The sequence below is a fragment of the Folsomia candida genome, unplaced genomic scaffold (genome assembly GCF_002217175.1).
Source record: "Folsomia candida strain VU population unplaced genomic scaffold, ASM221717v1 Fcan01_Sc076, whole genome shotgun sequence".
Lineage (NCBI taxonomy): Eukaryota > Metazoa > Arthropoda > Collembola > Entomobryomorpha > Isotomidae > Folsomia > Folsomia candida.
In genome coordinates, this window is record NW_019091268.1 from 1 (window position 1) to 19,394 (window position 19,394).

The following is a 19,394-nucleotide window of genomic DNA, read 5'->3' on the forward strand; positions in this document are numbered from 1 at the left end:
TGTTTCTTCGACATGGTTTGCGAAACCAGTTGCCTTTAATCTGGTTATATGTATGATGTTTAGTTATGTATGACCAAATTTTTAAAGTTGCTTATTTTTTGGCAGTCGATTATTGCGTCTAGCCTCTCACTCATGAATGAAGAATAGGGAAAAATAAGAGTTAAAACATACAAAAATGGCAAGTCTGAACAAACTGGTAAGTTTAATTGTAAGTTTAGATTGTAGATGAGTTTGTGCACACATTATGGGCTATGGTAGTTTTAAAGTAATTGAGAAAAGGAGTTTTTAACATTTTCAAAATAGGTGGTCGTCCTGATGTGCATCTATTCAAATTTTATATTTGCTCATAATGTGGGAAATCAGAGGAACCTAATTTCTTCAACAATCTCAGCCGTGGAAAAAAATCTTGTAAAAAAGTTTGGATAATATGTTTTTAAAGTAGTCCGTAATGAAATTAATATTTATTTTTGGTGTCAGGAGAAATCCATTGGAAACAAAGAATCAAAAATTTGAGACTCAAAAGCCAAGGTTTTCGTGGAAACAGAAAGGAAATCCAGACAGATGCCATTCGTGATTTATGGAGGATGGTAATTCACAAATTATTTGGATTACTTTATTTCCTGAATAGTTATATTTCGTCATACTAATTCCGAAACAAGATAAGTGCGAATACCCAGGGCGAATATACTTGGTTGCCCGTGGTCTCAAGATACTAAGGGGGTGCTGCAAGCATGAACGATTGTCTATAAATTTAAGAGTTCGGTAATTTCTTGATTGTGTAGTTAAACAGACGGAAAAATGGCGTACATCCTGATACGTATATAAAATGCCATCTTTGCACCACCACCTAAGATGAAACCACGGGCAGGGTACGCCACCCTGGGTTTTTGCGGGTTGGGGTTTTGGGGATATCGAACGTCGGAAAAACCCCATACGGTTACAATGCTAAACGGGGGTTTTTTGTGGGTTTTTATGGGGTTTTTGCAAGGTGTTTGTATGATTTTGAAATTTTAGATCAATATTAGATACAAGGGGCAGCCAGGGACATATAACTTGACGTAATTTATAAGTCATAAGTCATAGAAACGCCATAAGTCGACGTATACTTATAGTTATAAGTTAAGTTATACGTCATAAGTTTAAGTTATAAGTTTTGCGTCCATGGCTGCACCAACTATCTATTATTTATGTTTTCGGATTCAGCATGCAATTTTGAGCATTTTTATGTGTGACTTGACTATTTAAGTATCAATAGCACATTTAACCTATTTTCCCATATGATTGTATGTTAAAAGTAAAATTTTGAGGCAGGGTTCCGGGTGGTAATTACCGGGTGGTAATTACCGCCGGTAGTTAACGGTTATTACCGGTAATTACCACCTGGCCTCGTTGTGGATAACTGTAAAAATCAATTTGGGGTAATTTGAAGCGAGTTGAAACGAATAAAGTCATAAAATCGACTAGAAATAACGGTGTAATTGGTATAAATTTCGTAAAATCATGTTGTAAATGTATTTTTAGCACTATTTTAGAAGTCTATCTTGAAAAATAAAGTTGGTTTCAACAAATTATAATTTGAAATTTAGCCTCGTACTAGGCAGTTTGAAGTCAAATATATCTCCAAATCTACTCAATAAACGGCAGGTTGGGAATTTAGGTCTGTAAAATGCCATAAACAAGCATTTTCACAATTTTTCCCCGTTTTTCCTAGTTTTCACAGTTATTCCCACTGTGATGGGAAATACCCAACAAAGTGTGAATTTCCGAAACCCTGTTTTGAGGTAAAAGTTCAAGTCACATGTAAAAATTCTTGAAATTTCATGCTGAATCTTAATATTGCAGTTATTTCTCTCTAATATGTATTTTGAAGAAGTTTGTTTCATATTTCTCCAAAACCGTGGAAAAACCCACAAAAATCCCAAAAACCGCGGAAAAACCCAGGGGTTTTCCGAACCCTGACCACGGGCAACGAAGTACGTGCTCCTTAGTGGTGAATTGTTGTTACCAAAATGTTTGAAGTCTGCACACACACAGCAACCAAGGCACCTTACTCAGTCGGATCTAAATCTGTCTAATTTTTACAGTTCACCATACACAGGATCTGGTCAGATCAGACAGTACTCGCCGAGTAGCTTTACTTCCAACACAATTCCAGAAAGCATAGCCGGGTGTCGGAGTGACCGCATGTGTAGACCAATGCTGGCACACTGCTACAGGAACTACGCCTGCCAAATCGAAGTGGCAAGATGTGGTTATTATGACAAAGTTTGTGCCATTAACATCCTACAAAAATATTACGCTATGAGGCGGAATTATAGAGCCGACGGCGAATTTGGAGCCGACGGCGAATCTCCTGCCTATGTTTGGCCAGAACATCTTTAAAGTATTTTAGGCCCAACAGGACGGCATCATTTGAACCTATTAATTCAACATTTAATCAATGAATTAGATGCTTGACGCAATTTTTAAGGGCAAAATCTTACAATGCTTAGGAAGTCTCGTAACCTTCGTAAGTTTTTTTACAATACGAAAAATACAGCGAATCATGAATCCCCTCAAGGATAAATAAAATATGCACAAAGTGCCTTGGAGTTTTAGCAAAATTATATATTCCACCAGATATGTTGTAATATATGTTATGTAAATAAATTAGAGGTTTTTCTCACCAAGAGTTCACTAGTATTTGTATGTTGGCTTTTGTAATGCTTATTTTTTTTGACCTTCTACAAAACGTGATCGGAGATTATAAAATAATGTTGCCACACACATATCTCGATAACCGCGGGTCGGAAAATTTTGAATTTTTGAGCACATGTTACTTTACTTATCTGCCAGGAATGCTAAAAATTTCAAAAAATTCTGTCCACAAATGGCTCCCAAAATAAATCCAGAAGTGGAGAGATCCGTTTTAATAGTTTCCAAGAGTTTTTCTCGGTTGATGATAGCTAAAAATGTCTTCAGAGCAGTAATATGAAGTTATCTTTGGGCTCAATTCATAACATGATACATTACCTAATAATTAAATAAAAAAATACAAATTCTGGACTCCATATACCTCCAAAAAATCAGTCTTTTCAAAAAGCCTCAAAAACGGTAACCTAAATAATAAATGGTTTGACGCACAAGAAAATTCACTTCGCCAACAAAGCATCATAAAACAGGTCAACTTGTCAAAATAACATGTAAACCGAATAATATAAACAAAATTGGACAAAAAATCCACCGGAAGTAGTCCGTTCACGTGCTGAAAGACACGCAAAAGGCAAATCTGACGCCCAACCGTAGGCGCCAGTATGAGGACCACTTGGTAGATGCAAGATCTGAATATGTTGTCACAATGGATGAGGCTGGTCTTATGTCCAAGTCTGCGAAAGGGTTAGGAAAATCTGCTAAACCAAGGGTCAGGAGGAGACTGAGAAATATGTCTGTCCTGAGAGAGAAAGTTTTCTTACAAGATTATGGTGGTGGGCACAATTACAGGCAGTGAGGTCGTCGTTTAATTTAAAGTCTTCCCAAACACAAATAAAACTTCTGCTAGCTATCCATGTGATAATATAAAACAACTTCTGGGATAAGAATTGAAAAACTCTTTCCCACAGACTATGGCAAATTTGGTGATCTCCATTTCAAGACGTCCACTCATACTGCCCTCTTCAGTCAGTGATACACAGAAGACCCTAAGGCCAGGCGATCCACAAAAATCACCAAAAATACCCTGATCCTGGTCAAGTCACCCGATATATCTCACTTGGACTTTTTCGGATTTAGTCAATTCGAAAAAAAATGTCGAACAGAGCTCCAAGCAAAAAATTATGGGGTCTGGAAACTATTGCAAAGGGAGCGTGGGAAAATCATCCCTGAAATGTGTCAATGCGTATTTTTGGCGTGGAAAAAGCGTTGTCGGACTGTTGCCCAGGTTCATGGGGAACACATTGAGCAAATTAAGGATATTCACAATCATCGCATTTAAGGTCATTTTTGTGTTCTTGACTTATTTTATAAAGTCCGATCACGTTTAGTACTTCATATGTATGTGTGCCAATTGCTTAAAAGGAACGAAAAATGATATTCCGTACTAAATGCCGAGCTTTGAGGAACTTTTGACTTTTGACTTTTAACTTTGAGGAGTTACCAATTTTACTTATGTATATGTAAATGAGCTAGGGCGCGGTTTGGTCGACAATTAGCCTTCAATGCGCTACCGCCGCTGGTCGGGCTATCTCTAAATATGAGTAGTTCGGCCACCCCACAAAGTACATAGGGTGCGGTTTGGAAGGCATGATACCTGTGAGAAGGTAGTAGTTAATGTTGGAGTTAACCAAAAGCAAGACAGAAAAGTTGGTTTCGCGTCGTTTTACTGACTCTGATAGGTGACTCTGATACATGTAAGTTTTTTTGCGTATTGCCTCCTAGTCGTTGTAAGTCAATGCAGATCGGATCCAGTTGCACCATCGGTTGCATTTCAAACCCACCTAGCTGTAATTTATGTGCTTGACTTCCCGAGTAAAACTGGCCCACTAGCGCCAATATGCAAGGCAGATGGGAGGGCTAATGGGAAAGTGATTGAGATTTCAGACTACCCACTCCCATTGGACTTTGATTAGTCTGATCCTACTTGAATTTGCATTCTTGCAAAAAATAGCAAGCGGGACTCGAACCCGGGATGGAAATGTAAGGTATGGAAATTTACCGATAACAACCAGAGTCTCCTCGCTTCATAGCACCCCTCCTATCCACTCGGCCACTGTGAGTAAGCTGAGGTTGGGTGGTTAAATTCCTAGCCTTACCCTATTCACTCAACAATTCCCACTAATTCCAGTTGGAAAGATTCCCACTGGCACCCACTTCTAAATGCACATAGGAAATTAAAAAAAAATCATATATTGAAATTTGAATATGCACTTATACTCCCACTAACTCCAGCGGGTCTCACATTCTCCCATTGGTGCCCAATCTGTAGTTTTGCTCGGGTTCTAGCTGTCCAAATTGCATTAAAAACCTTATTAACCTACAAAGTTCTACATCTACAGATGTAGAACTTCTCGTCCCCATACTGAAAGTTGTGAGGTTATTACATAGTTGTTCATAAAAATATAAATAATGTTTAAACCAAAAGTGGATCTCGCTTACATCTCAACTAATGAAAACCTTCCCTGAGATGCGGCAATTTTTTTTCAACAAGTTCTATCCGACTGCATCCCACTTGATAGGTAGCAAAAACTGAACACAAAAGTAGTGCGAAGTAAGTTCGCATTCTGTACAAATAAAAGTAGTAAAAATTATACTATAAATTATTATGTACATTCACGTATTTACTTCTCAAAATATAATGTACGTGATGCTTACGCAGGGCATTCTATGCTAACATGGGAATGAAGAATGACAACAATGATTCAAAACAATTCCGATTGTTCCATTGCGATAACAAATAATATGTTTCCGGGTAGGATGACCTTTCTTCGATTTCTTCAATATATGTTTGTTAGTTATTTCGTCTGCTACAAACTTGGCTGTCACACTTTTATAGAATATGTATAAATATTTACGATTACCACAAAGGTTACAGCGCGACCTCTCTTTTCTGTCCCGAACGCAGTACATTAACGTACTGAAATTCATGACTAGGAAAGCAAATGCGTTACCAGCTTGATTGTGAGTGGGAATATCAATACAACATTTCAGTACGCATTATGTACCCTTCATAAGTGGGGACCTCTCGCAATGCCAAAAGTACTACGGATGTATTTAATTTTGAGTACGTCCGCCCATATATACCGAGGGGAGTTTTAACAGTGTAGTTAACGCACGCCAATTGAAATATCTGTACATGTATTAGAGTTATGGTGGTGTTGGAAACGACTCCATATGCTAACGTAATGTCAGCCAAGATTTTGAAGCTGTATGGAAGTGGCTAGGCAGGGAATGGCGTGATACGTATGTTATGTTAAGGTTGAAGTCAAGTCAGCTTTTATTTAAGTTTAAATAGATATCAGTTTATAAAACTGAGTCGAAATTTCTATCAGATAAATAATCATAAATATGGAGGAGTATATAAATAAATTTATTATGGTTCTTATCAATGAATGAATTAATAAATTAATAAATGGATGAATGAATGAATGAATGAATGAATGAATGAAAGAATGAATGAATGAATTAATTAGTTAATTAATTAAATTAAGGTTATTATGATTAGAATAAATTAATAAATGACTTAATAAATTAATAAATGAATTAATACGCTGTAAACACCTGTAAATTTAGCCAATTATTACATCGACCTTTATAAAAGTGGATCAACCCATTATCAATCAATCAAATAATCAACCTCGGAAATTTTGTTGGTTTTACTCCACTCCTCCCCTTTATTAGTCCTGTCGCTGCTCATCCCATACGCTTCCCTCATCAACCCATTCATCCGTTTGACATTTTCTACTAAATTTGCCAAGTTTTGAAGCAGGATTTTCACCTCGTTGGATTCCAATTTGTCAGAATGGGACGCCAAGCTCGTTAGAATTACAACAATTGCCCCTATCCCAGCTACAATTCCGACATCAATTCCACACAACGGGGTTCCAATAATGGCTCCTTTCAACGCCCCAGCGACCACTAGGGTCGCCACAGGTTTCCCGGCAGCACCGCCTAGTAGAGAAATCGTGGACGAGGAATCGCCTACCGCTGCCAAAACCACCGCATCAATAATTCTCAATTCGCTCCGCATTTTCCGCATGGTGTCCTCCAACTGGATCAACGCCCATGGTTTCAAAGGGGGAATTGTTCTGGTGATGGCGGCTCCATTCTCCAGGTACTGTTGGCAATCTCGACTGAATTTCTGAATAGATAGGAGTTGTTCTGGGGATAAGATCCTGAAATTGAAATTTTGACTGAATGCAATTTTCATAGAATGGTTAAGTGTAAATTTATAAATGGTAAATTTATGTGTGACAAATTTGCATAATTTTATTAAACTAAGTTAAAGGTTTTATTAAACTTTACTCTAATCTACAGCTAATGTACCGTTTTTCAATCGGGGAGCAAAATTGTTTAACATCCTCAACGACTTCGAACACATCATGACCCCTTTCGTGAAGATATTTCCGGGTTGAGTCCACCATCCTTGTTTACTTGCTTCAACTTGAATCAATTAGTTTCAATTTTAAATGCGCTTGGACGAATTACGGATACACAGATTAATTAACAGGGAATGTTAGGAGTTATTATATTTTCTGAGAATAATACTGTTGGATGATTTATTTATACTTCTTGCCTGACAATTTGAAGAGATAGAAACTTGATTCACTCGCATTCACTTGCTGGTGTACCTCGACTAATCCAACTGCGATTCTAACCTAACTAGGCATCATATGCAATGAAATATGTACATACACAGTATATCACTTGTTTGCAGTTCATTATCTATCGTCCATTCCAGTCCACACTGTTAGCCAAGGTTTTCCAGGAATTCTGTCCGTTCTGATAAGCACTCTGTGTATTTATTTAACCCAATGCATTCCAGGTTGAAGGAAGGAATTGATTTGGTTGAACAAAATTTTTTATCGAAACGTTTTTCTGTGAATTGGATGAACCGTTCGTTGCTGGAATCAAAAGTTCTTGTGGACTTTGGTGGAGTGTTGATTGGCAGTATATAGCAAACAACGCAGAGTAGAAACGAAATGAGATCGTTTGACTTGATATTTGTCTGTTCTTATCTGCTGTTGTTATCTGTCTGTAAATACTTTCGTTATTCTCCTACCCAGCAAGGGAAGGCATTAAAGCTACTGACGCATGTATATATGTACCACAATTTGTTTCGTGGTATCGTCCGTTAGTTGCTTTTGCTGACCAGTGGGTTGATTTATTGAATACACTGGATGAAGAGTATATACCTTTCTGCGCAAGAGTTTAGAGAAATTTTCTAATAATAAGAACCATACCTTATCTTGTTATAATCCATTAAGGATAGAACATTCATTAAAGATAGTACTTAATTAATCTCCTTAGATATCTGTACCTACATACATATTAATACGAAACCATGCTACGAGTAGATACAAATAGTACTTTGGTGCAAGACGCTGCCAATCTGGAAGGCGAAGTCAGGTAGGTCTTTGTATTGTTGATACTTGTAAAGCAAGACGAAGCAAATTATTGTAGGATTTTAATAATTAGACCTTTTTTGGTAATAACTGTTTATAAAAAAAGGCAAATTTTAAAATACAAAGGATCACAATTTTGTTTTTTAAGCAAAGAACCTTCATGTGCGACAACTTGTACATGAAGAATTATGGTCGGTGTTTTATAATTTGGGCATTTTTCGTAGGCCTTTATTATCAAAAAAGGTACAAGGTATCTCTGCTCAAGGTCTGAGTAGTATTCCTAGGGGTAAAATAAGACGGGAGAAAAATTTGCGTTTCTATAATTTGAGACGTCTCGAAAATTTTGAGCCGAGACGAGATACCTCGATCGGAGGACTGGGGGTTACTCTATTATTTTTGTTGGTTGTTAGAAATTCATAGGGTACTTACGCGATGCAAATCTTTGCATGATTATGTGTACCACTATAGTGATGCCTATAATTATTGTCTTTGGCTGTGCTTCCCAGTAGTCACCCTTATCATGAATAAAATTCCATAGAAAAAATATATGTAGCTCTACTGTGTTTTTATAACTTTTGCAGGGAGTTGTCACCAGAGCACAGGGAGCGGATCGCGGTGTTTCTTGAAAATACGGACAGTTTGCTGACGGAAGCAGAAAACATTTACAATTTTGTCCCGTCAACTGCTGTTAGGTGTGCAGGCGGAGGAAGAAGTGGTGCAAGCATCGGAAATGGCGCGAATAATGGAAACGGCGGGGGCGGCGATATTTCTGGCGATGAGGAGACCCGGTAAGTTTCCCTACTACGTAATATGAACTACAAATCAATAAATGCATGACACGAATGAAAAGGACATTATTTTTTTACCGCACTTTCTTTTATATGCACATGTTCATTCACCATTGTCAGGGAGAATATTCGAAATGGACGGGAGTGCGCAAAGAGGATTCGCCAAGCTTTTATCGTCGTGGGCGGTATTGCTGGGGCAGTGGGTGGTGCTTGGGCGGGTGTGACATTGTGCGCAGCGGCCGGTCCCTGGGGAATGTTGGCTGGCGGTGTGATTGGAGGTATTCTGGGGCTAATTTCGGGTGGATTTGTGGGATCCATCCTGGCAAATTTGCTCCTCCTCCTGATAGATAAACTGAGGAAGATTAAGCTGTCCATTCAGACGAGTTTTGGCAGTTCTGATATTGTCTTTACACTATAAGGGAGTAGGTGGATGAGTAGGCCCGTTGGTTTTGTTTGTTAATTTCTTTTCTTTTTCGATAGTAAAGTAACATTCACTAAAACTGCCGTACGTTTCTAACTGATGTTTTAATTAACTTGATAGCTGAATAAATTAAAGAAATTCAAGTGTCTGTGTATTCCTAGCAAGTTGGATTAATTGTGTCATATATGTAGAATGCAAAGACATATTATTATTAACGGGTTGAACGAAACGTTTTACTCTGAATTAAATCTGGCTGAATTAAACAATGGTACCCATTACGTATATGGGCATTTGTGGATGTGGGTGAATTGAGTGGTACAGATACCAAAATAAACCGTTGCAAACGAAATGTAGCAAAGGGGTGAAACCACGTGGTAATGTCCTTAGAACTAACCCATTTGTACACCCCCATCACTTACTCGTTATTTTCTATCATTGTCTCAAATTGCCCCAAGTCTCATGTCGCCCCATCTGAAAACGCCACCCGCAAAATTTAAACCTCCTCGATCACAACTTTTCAACGACACCCCACATGGTCAAATTCATTTGTTTGACCTTTGACCTCGCCAGCAAGGTAACCCGAAAACCAGAGGTCAAAAATATTGGCGCCATTGAATTCCTGGTGAAATTTCCCTATAAACTGATGCCCCACATGCAGGACCCGATGTAGAAATAAATCTGACATCGGCGCCCCGGGCAAAAGACCCCGGCGCTCTTAACTCCTCAGGTCGGTTATATCTAGTGTATAGAGGGGCGCCGCCAGGCGCCCCTCTGAGGTCACTATCCGCGGGCAATTGCCCGTGTTGCCCGCCCCAAAATCGGGGCCTGCCCACATGTCGAATAACCCGAAAAAACAGGTCGTGACCTTTTTGTGAGCTATGACCTCCATCTTCGAACTTGACTTGTATCTTGACCCCAGGAACACGTAGTAAAAATTTCAGGTCGAAATTCGCATCCGTTCGAAAGTTATCGTGCATACAGACCGACGGACGGACGGACAGACAAGACATTTCCATAAAGGGGTTTCAGCCCTTAATAACGTCACCACGAAATTCAGAAATAAAGTTTTCTTCTCTGGTTTCTAACCTAACCACTAGGAAAAAGACAAGAACCAAAATATTCACCTGCCGGCTGACATGGACTACCCACTGGGTAGCGGTAGAGTATGTATATACCCGTCAAATTCAGCGGGTTGCCGGGTCATGGGCATCTAATCCGCAACTTGCAACCCTACTCCGCATTAAACCTCGTTGCGTGTAAATATTGTGTTTATCTATATTTCAAAATATTGACAGCGATAGAAGATAAATAAGTTTATCGAGTTCACGAAGGTTCTTATGGCTTTAAAAACTTCATGTAGATTTATTACAGTGTAGTTGTTGTCGAACGCTGCAATATAATTTTCTGCTTCGACAATGTTGTACATCTCCAGTCGCTCCAAAAAGCCTTCTGCGTTGAAATATACTAAAACTAGTCTCTCAAGCCCGCAATGCGGGCTCTAAGCATAACGATTCTATTTAGTTTAGCTATACAAATGTTCGCTGAATAATTGTTATACATTTACATTCACACAGAACAAAGGAGCGTTGACTGGACTGTCACGTTGTATAGGACGATGTGTAATAATACAGTTCGTGACGCCACGATTCTAAAGGGTGTGACCACGAAAAACGTCCAGTCACAACTCTAAAGGGTGTGACCGCGTAAAACGTTCAGTCACGACTCTAAATTGTGTGACCACGTAAAACGTTTAGTCACGACTCTAAGGGGTGTGGCTACGTAAAACGTTCAGTAACGACTCTAAAGGGGGTGACCACGGAAAACGTTAGGTCACGACTCTAAAGGGTGTGACCACGTAAAACGTTCAGTCACGACTCTAAAGGGTGTGACTACGTAAAACGTTTAGTCACGACTCTAAGGGGTGTGGCCACGTAAAACGTTCAGTAACGACTCTAAAGGGGGTGACCACGAAAAAGTTAGGTCACAACTCTAAAGGGAGTTACCACGAAAAACGTTAGGTCACAAGTCTAAAGGTTGTGACCACGAAAAACGTTCAGTCACGACTCTAAAGGTTGTGACCACGAAAAACGTTCAGTCACGACTCTAAAGGGGATGACCACGAAAAAGTTAGGTCACAACTCTAAAGGGAGTTACCACGAAAAACGTTAGGTCACAAGTCTAAAGGTTGTGACCACGAAAAACGTTCAGTCACGACTCTAAAGGTTGTGACCACGAAAAACGTTCAGTCACGACTCTAAAGGGTGTGACTACGTAAAACGTTTAGTCACGACTCTAAGGGGTGTGGCCACGTAAAACGTTCAGTAACGACTCTATAGGTCGTGACCACGAAAAACATCCAGTCACGACTTTAAAGGGGGTGACCACGGAAAACGTTAGGTCACGACTCTAAAGGGGGTGACCACGAAAACCGTTAAGTCGCGACTCTAAAGGGGATGACCACGAAAAAGTTAGGTCACAACTCTAAAGGGGGTGACCACGAAAAACGTTCAGTCACGGCTCTAAAGGTTGTGACCACGAAAAACGTTCAGTCACGACTCTAAAGGTTAAACCTTCGGTCACAACTCTAAAATATGGCATTGTTCTAACGTTTTAAGAACGTTTAGGCACTTAAAGCAAAACCCCGCCCTCTAGCGCTGAAAAACAGCCAATATCCGATAGGTGGCGCTGGTAGGTAATTAAAATTAGTAAGGCACAGGTAAAGTGTCCACGATACCGTGGGGCACAGAGGTCACAGGTCAAGTATAGTGGGTGTGCCCAGGTCACAGGTCAAGTGTCAACTACGTTAAGTGCCAAGTTTAGGGATTGTATGCAGGTCGCAGGTCAAATGTCAAGTCCAGGGGGGTGTACCAAGGTAACAGGTCAAGTCCAGTGGGTGTGCCCAGGTCACAGGTCAAATCTAGTGGGTGTGCCCAGGTCACAGTTCAAATCTAGTGGGTGTGCCCAGGTCACAGGTCAAATGTCAACTCTGGGGGTGTGCCCGTTCATTTGATCAAGTCTCGGGAGATCTAAAGGGTGTGTTTCGTTGTTATCGTGTTCGTCAACGTTTTAGCGAGCTTTAGCGAAAAACGCCCTCTAGAAACGAAAAATGCAACATAGTGCCCAAACTGCCGCTAGGTGACATTAGCTTGGACCATGTGAGACACGTGTGTAATCAAGCGCCAAGTTCAACTGGTAACACACACACACACACACCACTGCACAATTCTTGGTTCTGATAAGACAATTATGTGTCCGAAAACACAATCGTATTTTGATAACCCAATGTATTTATAAAATTTTGTTCATTAGGGGTTTGTATTGGATAGGTGGATTCTCCATTGGTATGTAGAAATTTTATAATTAGACACTCTTTTCATAAAAGACAAATAACAATCTAATTACATATACATATATACATAATACAGCCTTTCAAATATTCCTTAAAAATTCTATTCTGAACAGAAAAACATTATTACGACTAATTTTTCTTTAATAGTTGTAGAAATATTTGAAACCTTATTACCCAATTGGAGTTTGTTCAGACAAACTTCTTACACATAGATGTATAATTATCCTTCTGGAACATTGTTCATTGTGGCATGACGTAAATACCACTCTTGTAAAAGGTGAACTAAAAGGTAAACCTTCGTGTCCGAAGCATGTAAACAACCATTTTTATTTAAAGTTCACTTTCCTGTAGTCAGTTTTCCAGCACATACATAAATAACTTTGAAAGCGGCTAGGCACAGTACGCGAAAGTATCTTAAAGTTACAGCATGTTTCTTGTATTTGTCATTGCACTTATCCTGCTATTCATGCGGCTGAGCGATCGCATGGAATACGGCGATCTGACGGAGTACCTCATCCACGTCAACGATCCAACCACCCTGGTCTATACGGTCAATGGCCGACGAAGATTTGTGCACCGGGATATTGAAGAAGATATGATGTTCTCCGATTTTAGATTCTATGAGATCTGCACGGTCACAGTTTTTGTTAAGTTTGACATCCACGATTATTACTTTCGCGAGGAATATTTTCGTAACACAAGAGAGGCTCTTAGACCATTGAGGTATTCCACATTTATTATAATTTCTCAACTGCCCGCGTCACAGGTTATTTATCTACGTTATGCAGAACATAGTGACGATACCCGAGTGCCGCGAAGAGTTTTTGCTGTTCATGTAAAAATAAATCATTTAGGCTCATTTAGGCTGATTGAAATCGAATGGTTTTTTATCTGCGTGTACTGCAAAAATTCCTTTCAGCCGGTTCATAACTTATTAAAAATACTTAATATGATTATGAATATGATTATGAATATGATTATGGATATGATTATGGATATGATTATGAATATGATTATGAATATGATTATGAATATGATTATGAATATGATTATGGATATGATTATGAATACGATTATGAATATGATTATGGATATGATTATGAATATGATTATGGATATGATTATGAATATGATTATGAATATGATTATGAATATGATATTTTTCCTGAAATAGGAGGGGCAAATGTTGCCAAGGAATCGATTCCTGACATAATCTTGTTTGCAGATAAAGTATTACACAGAACGATATAGCGCAGCGGGGTATATGGATTTTCTGCTCTGACATTTTCATAATGAACGTAACGTTTTTCCTCAGTAGCATTGATTCTTTCTGGGCAGACCGGAGTGAACACAAGGGTGACGTCTGCACCGCTAAATAAGCCACGCCAAAGTCTACTGCATTCCGAGTATGGTGAAAATATTATGGATATCGCGCAACAAAATAGAACAAACAGGGAAATTGACATGGTAGATGTTTAAGAATCCTTTACCATTCACCAATTAAAAACAGAAACCTCAGTCAAATTGAATTTTAGTGCTGGCTTTTCAGAACTTTATACAGACTATGATAGTATGAAGATGAAGTTATCAGATTCTGAATGTCTTATGGGTATTTTTCTGAGAAAGCCTTTGAAAATTTTATCTTACTTTCTTTCTGCCTTACTTTATCTCCTGCTTTAGTTTTCCGTTCCCGACATACTTACTTCCTTCAGTGCTCAGTCTTCTGATCGTATGGTTAATTTTTGTCCATATTTTGTAACACAAATTTCCAATTTGCCTTCATATGCCCGGGTCAAATTTTTAGAGACTTTTTGACGTGCTGAAATCTTATGGCGCGAAGTTTCTTATTTAAAATTCAGACCATTGATAGATACGGAAATATTCTAAATGAACATAAAAGTTGTCGACAGAAGTTTTTCAAGGAAAACAAAGAATTGTCATAAAAATATTCTAACCCTGTAATCACCATTAGCAAGTGCTTATTATATATAATTATTTGAACAAAATATTGCGTGGCAAAACTTCTTACCACACTTAGACCACGGTAGCACAAAGGTGGCCTTACATTGCCTATAACCTGGAAACTTTTATTGTTATGCTGCCGGGATGTTTGTTGATAATTAGATAGATAATTGCGAAATGTGTTATACTTATCTTACACGATTAGGCCAAAAAAATCTTTATTTATTCACAGCATTTGCTGCGAGGTGAATGCATACTTATGTAAATACATACCTATACAAACTTTCGTGGGAATGGGCGTTTCGCTCGAAAGTTAGATTTGTGTGTTTAGTTTCTACAGAAACTTGATTCCCTTCCTTCTTCCCCAAAACCATGTGGGTTCATTGCCCAAGTTTCAACACTCCTTCAACGTTCGTTTTTAAGGATAATGAAGCCTCTTAGTCATGAACAAGGTTTGACGTTGTTTTCATAACTTTATGCAATTTAATGTGTCGCAGCATTAGCTCCACCTTTCATTTACAGTTCCGAATAATAAAACCGCACGAATATTACGGTCTATCCACCTTAACTTTTTTTTATAGGGTGCTGCTAATACTGCATCTTCACAATACGCAGAGACACGCAGAGTATCTAACCAGTTACGTGTCTTCAAAACCTCATGATTGTAAAAAATCTCCGTTTCTCGCTTATCATGTACATATATCTCCGCAAGACAACTCCTACGGGATCCACTACAAATGTTCATAATTTAGTTACTGCTGCCTATGTCACGTAAACCAGAACCGGCAGATTTAACTTCTAGTTTCTCCACCTTTCGAAAACGTCCCAAAAACAAAGCTTGCCAGACATGTCTTGCCTTCAAAGTTATTTCTGTTCGACATTCCATCATAAAGATGAAACCCGTCACCATGATCAATCCACCAGCTAAGATAAATAATGTAGGTAACGCGCCACCTAGCGTAGCAATATTAACGAGCTGATCATTCACAAATTGTTTCTTAGCGGCTGATCGATTAAAATTATTTCCCCTTTTCTCATCATAGTCTACATATTGCCAAATCTCACCTTCTGCCAATCTGTTAAGGCTTTTTACAAGCCGGGATCTCCACGGAAATTGGAATAGTATACCCGTAGGAAAACGTACAATTGCTTCTGAACTAACGAAAAATTTCGTTAGTGGATACATTTTCGATAGAAATTCGTACTCCAATTTAACCTCGGATGCATGTGCTATAAACACCGTTTTCCCACATTGCACCACATCCGATTCAATTTTACCCTGTAACTCGGAATATCCATATTTCTCACTGAATCCTTTCGGATAGTAAGAATATCTTGGATTGAAAAGGTTCAACTCTTTAAATGAAACCCCAACTTTTAATTTATCACTATCAGCTGTATAGCGGCCAAGAAAATCAAAACCCAATTTAAACAGAGCGAATAGAATCTCTGGAATAAAATGCCCCACGTTTGCTCTTATTGGTGATAGCAATCGGTAGCACTTATCTGACGCATTGGTCACATTAGACGTTGACCCCACTTGTACGGAGAAAATAAATTCTGAAAATTCATCCCAGGCAAACTTCCATTGCGACTCAGCTTTGGATAAGTTTAAACTTTTAATTTGATTTAACCCCCCCCTTTTCAGCCTCTAATCGTAAGTATTTTATGGCATCATCAAATGGACTTGCGCACCTCAGATCGTCAAAATACTCTGGGTGAGCCAATCTCCGTGGAGAATTTAGGTCTGAAATCATAATTCCATTATAACCGTTTGTCAAGATTACGGACATGATGCTCCATATTCCGAAACAGATGCGGAAGAAGGCTGCCTTTTCTATCTTACTAGGCATAAAGCCCGACTCTTCGAAGAGGGAGGCTAGAACGAATAACCATGCGGAGAAATGCTGTCTATCCTCCCGACTAAGAAAATGAACAACGGTTGTCGCTAATGCGATAATTGTGGCCAGCGTAAAGCCCAAAACTATCCAAAGTTCGGTTTGATACGGGGACAAATAAAAAGCGAACGTGATATATGGTTGGGAGTAGCAAGTTAGAAACTGATAACCCTCATTTCCAGTGACAATGAGGGCTACATCAATAACTGGGGGTTCTCTGTCTGCTTGGTAGTGTGGCCGGACTTCCGTATCCAGGTTGCAATAATTACTTTCTCTATAACTAATATTCCCTTTTGCGAACACATCTTGATACAAAGTTTGAATAGTTTTGTAAAGTGTTCTATCGTAACCACTTCTACTGTCAATTGCTTCTTTTGTCTCCTTCAGCGATACCCTGACACACCATTCTTCCCGCGGCATACCTAATATGGTCATAGTGGAAACGTAGTCACCATTTATTAAGTATGCTTTAGAGTTTAGCCCCATTGAATATTCCGCCTTCGAAGTAGGCAAGTGGATATGGCGAGAAAAACAAATCTCTAACTTTTTGCCAACGAAAACCGTAGCAAAAATGAAGTACAGGGGGCGAATGTATGTCGAATGGCATTAGTCTGGTAGCAATTTCAACTTGTCTGTTATAACGGTTATTACTGCATTGGTAGTGGGTACGAATATGTGATTGTATCTCCTTTGTATCCCGACATAATAAAGATAATAATCTGATGCTATTATTTTCCAGTGTATTGCGCGAGTCCATGCTGCATGAGGGGACACATCACCTCGTTGGCTGTATAAAATAAAAGTTAGTCTACACTGGGGAAAACGGTTCTTAAAAATGTTCAATGCCACAGGCACGTCAGCATATATGATACTAAAGAATTCTGGGTAATTGTACTTTGGTAGGGAAGTAATTGTCGCGACGAGATTCAAATTGGGAAAACTTAATTGCCTATGGAATTTTCCCGTATCAATTATCCGTACGTCACATTCATTTGGGATAACGAGGAAGTCGCGCAGATTGGATAATCCGCTAGGTTTGGGGGACAGACCTGCTTCGATTATTAGAATGTGAGATAATAAGATGCGAAGCGATGAGATCGACATTTTAGCTCCAAGAATTTCAATTATCGATAAGAATTTATATGCCATAGATTTGAATTACTGATTACTCTTGCAACAAATAAGTAGTTTCAGTTTATACCACTTCGATGTATGTTACCCAAATTCTAAAGGTCTTAAGGCTGCAGTAAATGTAAGTCTACGAAATTTGGCTCTGTCTGTTAATGATGTAGGTTTCGGTAAGGAGCGAAACGCTCAAACATACGATATCGAGTTCTCACAATGGGTAAGCTAGTCCATTTCGCAACTACATATGTATGTTGAAAACTGTTAAAAAGTCTGCTGGTTCAATTTGATTATTTAAGCGGCTTTAATATCTATATTATAATTCAGAATGTCTGTTTGTTACGGAAGTGAAAGCAATTTTCCGGAACTGAAAGTTCAGAAAGTTAAAAAAACCAAATGTGGATAAATAGGGGAAAGTCGATAAGTTTGTTGAGCATGTTTTGCTCGTTAGGTCATCATGAAGGGATCTCACGGGATCTTGTCCACGTGGGTTATCCTGGCGAATTCGGGAACATGTGCCCCGAACTATTAGTTTGCTGTTAGCTCTGTATGCCAGAAAAGGGAAAGGGGTGCTATATACTTGATGGGTTATTCAGTTACACTCCCGTTGTTGTCTCCTTCTCAAAGTCTACATATCATGTATATAACAATAAGTATGTGGATTTGACCCTCGAACATTCTGCCTGAGTTGAATGCAGGGAATTATTTTCTGAATAGTTCTGAATCTCCGTTGAAGCTACAACTTATCAACGTTAAACATTTAAAAACCTGCAAGGGAACTAAAACCAATCTTGAAAGTGCTTATATTCAATTTAATCTGAAAGCAATCGCGTTGCTGTTTAGCTTACACACTTAATCCCTCAACTAGTTGGGTAAAATTAATAAATATTTAATTCGTGAAGCTTCGCAAACACTCAAATGGCTTTGATAACAGCAGGACAAAAGTTATGAAATTTAGACGCTACGTGGTAAATATAATAGTACGTATATAAAAATTCAATGAAATCCAAATTTACTTTTTCGTATCATTTTGCCAGTAAATACTTGTATAAAATTTGCAGTTTGCGGATTTTTCCTGCTGAACCAAGAGACAAACACTTCTGTATTACAATGATTTAATGTTAGGTTAATCGAATATTAACGTTAAGTTACCCCTATTGTCGAATATGAATACATGCACAACTATATTTGCAAGATTTTTTGTTGCCTTACATTAAGTTAATTAATTCCGAGATGACAAAATTTTCGTGACATTCGAACATTTCGTAGATTGGCAAAAGCTTTAAAAGTAGGAAAACATGTTAAATAACCATTTATGTAAATATGTTTGCCCGCACGAAACAAGGTTTCATAAAAACCTTAATCATATTTAATACTTTAGTCTGCTTTCAAGCTCTACATGACAATTCTAGTTTCGTTAAAAAATGCCAACAGTATTCATTAAATAAAAAACTATTAAGGCTTCAATATGAAATCTACATGATCCCTCGATTTGGAGTACAGTTTGTATATCGTCGTACTAATAAAGAAATGAGTTAAGTGCAGTCGATGCTTAATAAAGAAATAAGTTAAGTGCAGTCGATGCTTAATGCAGAAAACAGTTAAGTGCACAGAAAAAACGATGAAAAACAGCTAAGTGTACACATATATTTAGTTATGGATCGCAGTATTTAGTAAATATTATGCATAACTAAATGCATGTGTGCACTTAGCTGTTTTTTATCGTCTTTTCTGTGCACTTAACTGTTTTCTGCA

The 19,394-nt window shown here is 38.5% G+C and overlaps 2 protein-coding genes across 4 annotated transcripts; one reads left to right on the plus strand and one right to left on the minus strand.

The window, feature by feature from the left end:
• Positions 1–6,114: 6,114 nt before the first annotated feature.
• Positions 6,115–7,597, minus strand: LOC110862891. Of its 3 annotated transcripts, none has more exons than XM_035845921.1 (3): positions 7,268–7,597; positions 7,018–7,134; positions 6,115–6,866 (listed from the first exon to the last, which is right to left on the minus strand). In XM_035845921.1, exons 2-3 carry the CDS (start codon positions 7,113–7,115, stop codon positions 6,308–6,310), a joined length of 657 nt encoding a protein of 218 aa, XP_035701814.1. In that variant the 5' UTR covers positions 7,116–7,134; positions 7,268–7,597; the 3' UTR covers positions 6,115–6,307. The 3 variants fall into 3 exon arrangements, with proteins under 3 accessions (XP_035701814.1, XP_035701813.1, XP_021967792.1); XM_035845920.1 differs by having other exon boundaries at positions 7,261–7,597; XM_022112100.2 differs by having other exon boundaries at positions 6,116–6,866; positions 7,018–7,595.
• A 189-nt stretch (positions 7,598–7,786) lies between these two features.
• Positions 7,787–9,457, plus strand: LOC110862892. Its single transcript, XM_022112102.2, has 3 exons — positions 7,787–8,100; positions 8,678–8,884; positions 9,005–9,457. Exons 1-3 carry the CDS (start codon positions 8,036–8,038, stop codon positions 9,300–9,302), a joined length of 570 nt encoding a protein of 189 aa, XP_021967794.1. The 5' UTR covers positions 7,787–8,035; the 3' UTR covers positions 9,303–9,457.
• Positions 9,458–19,394: the final 9,937 nt, after the last annotated feature.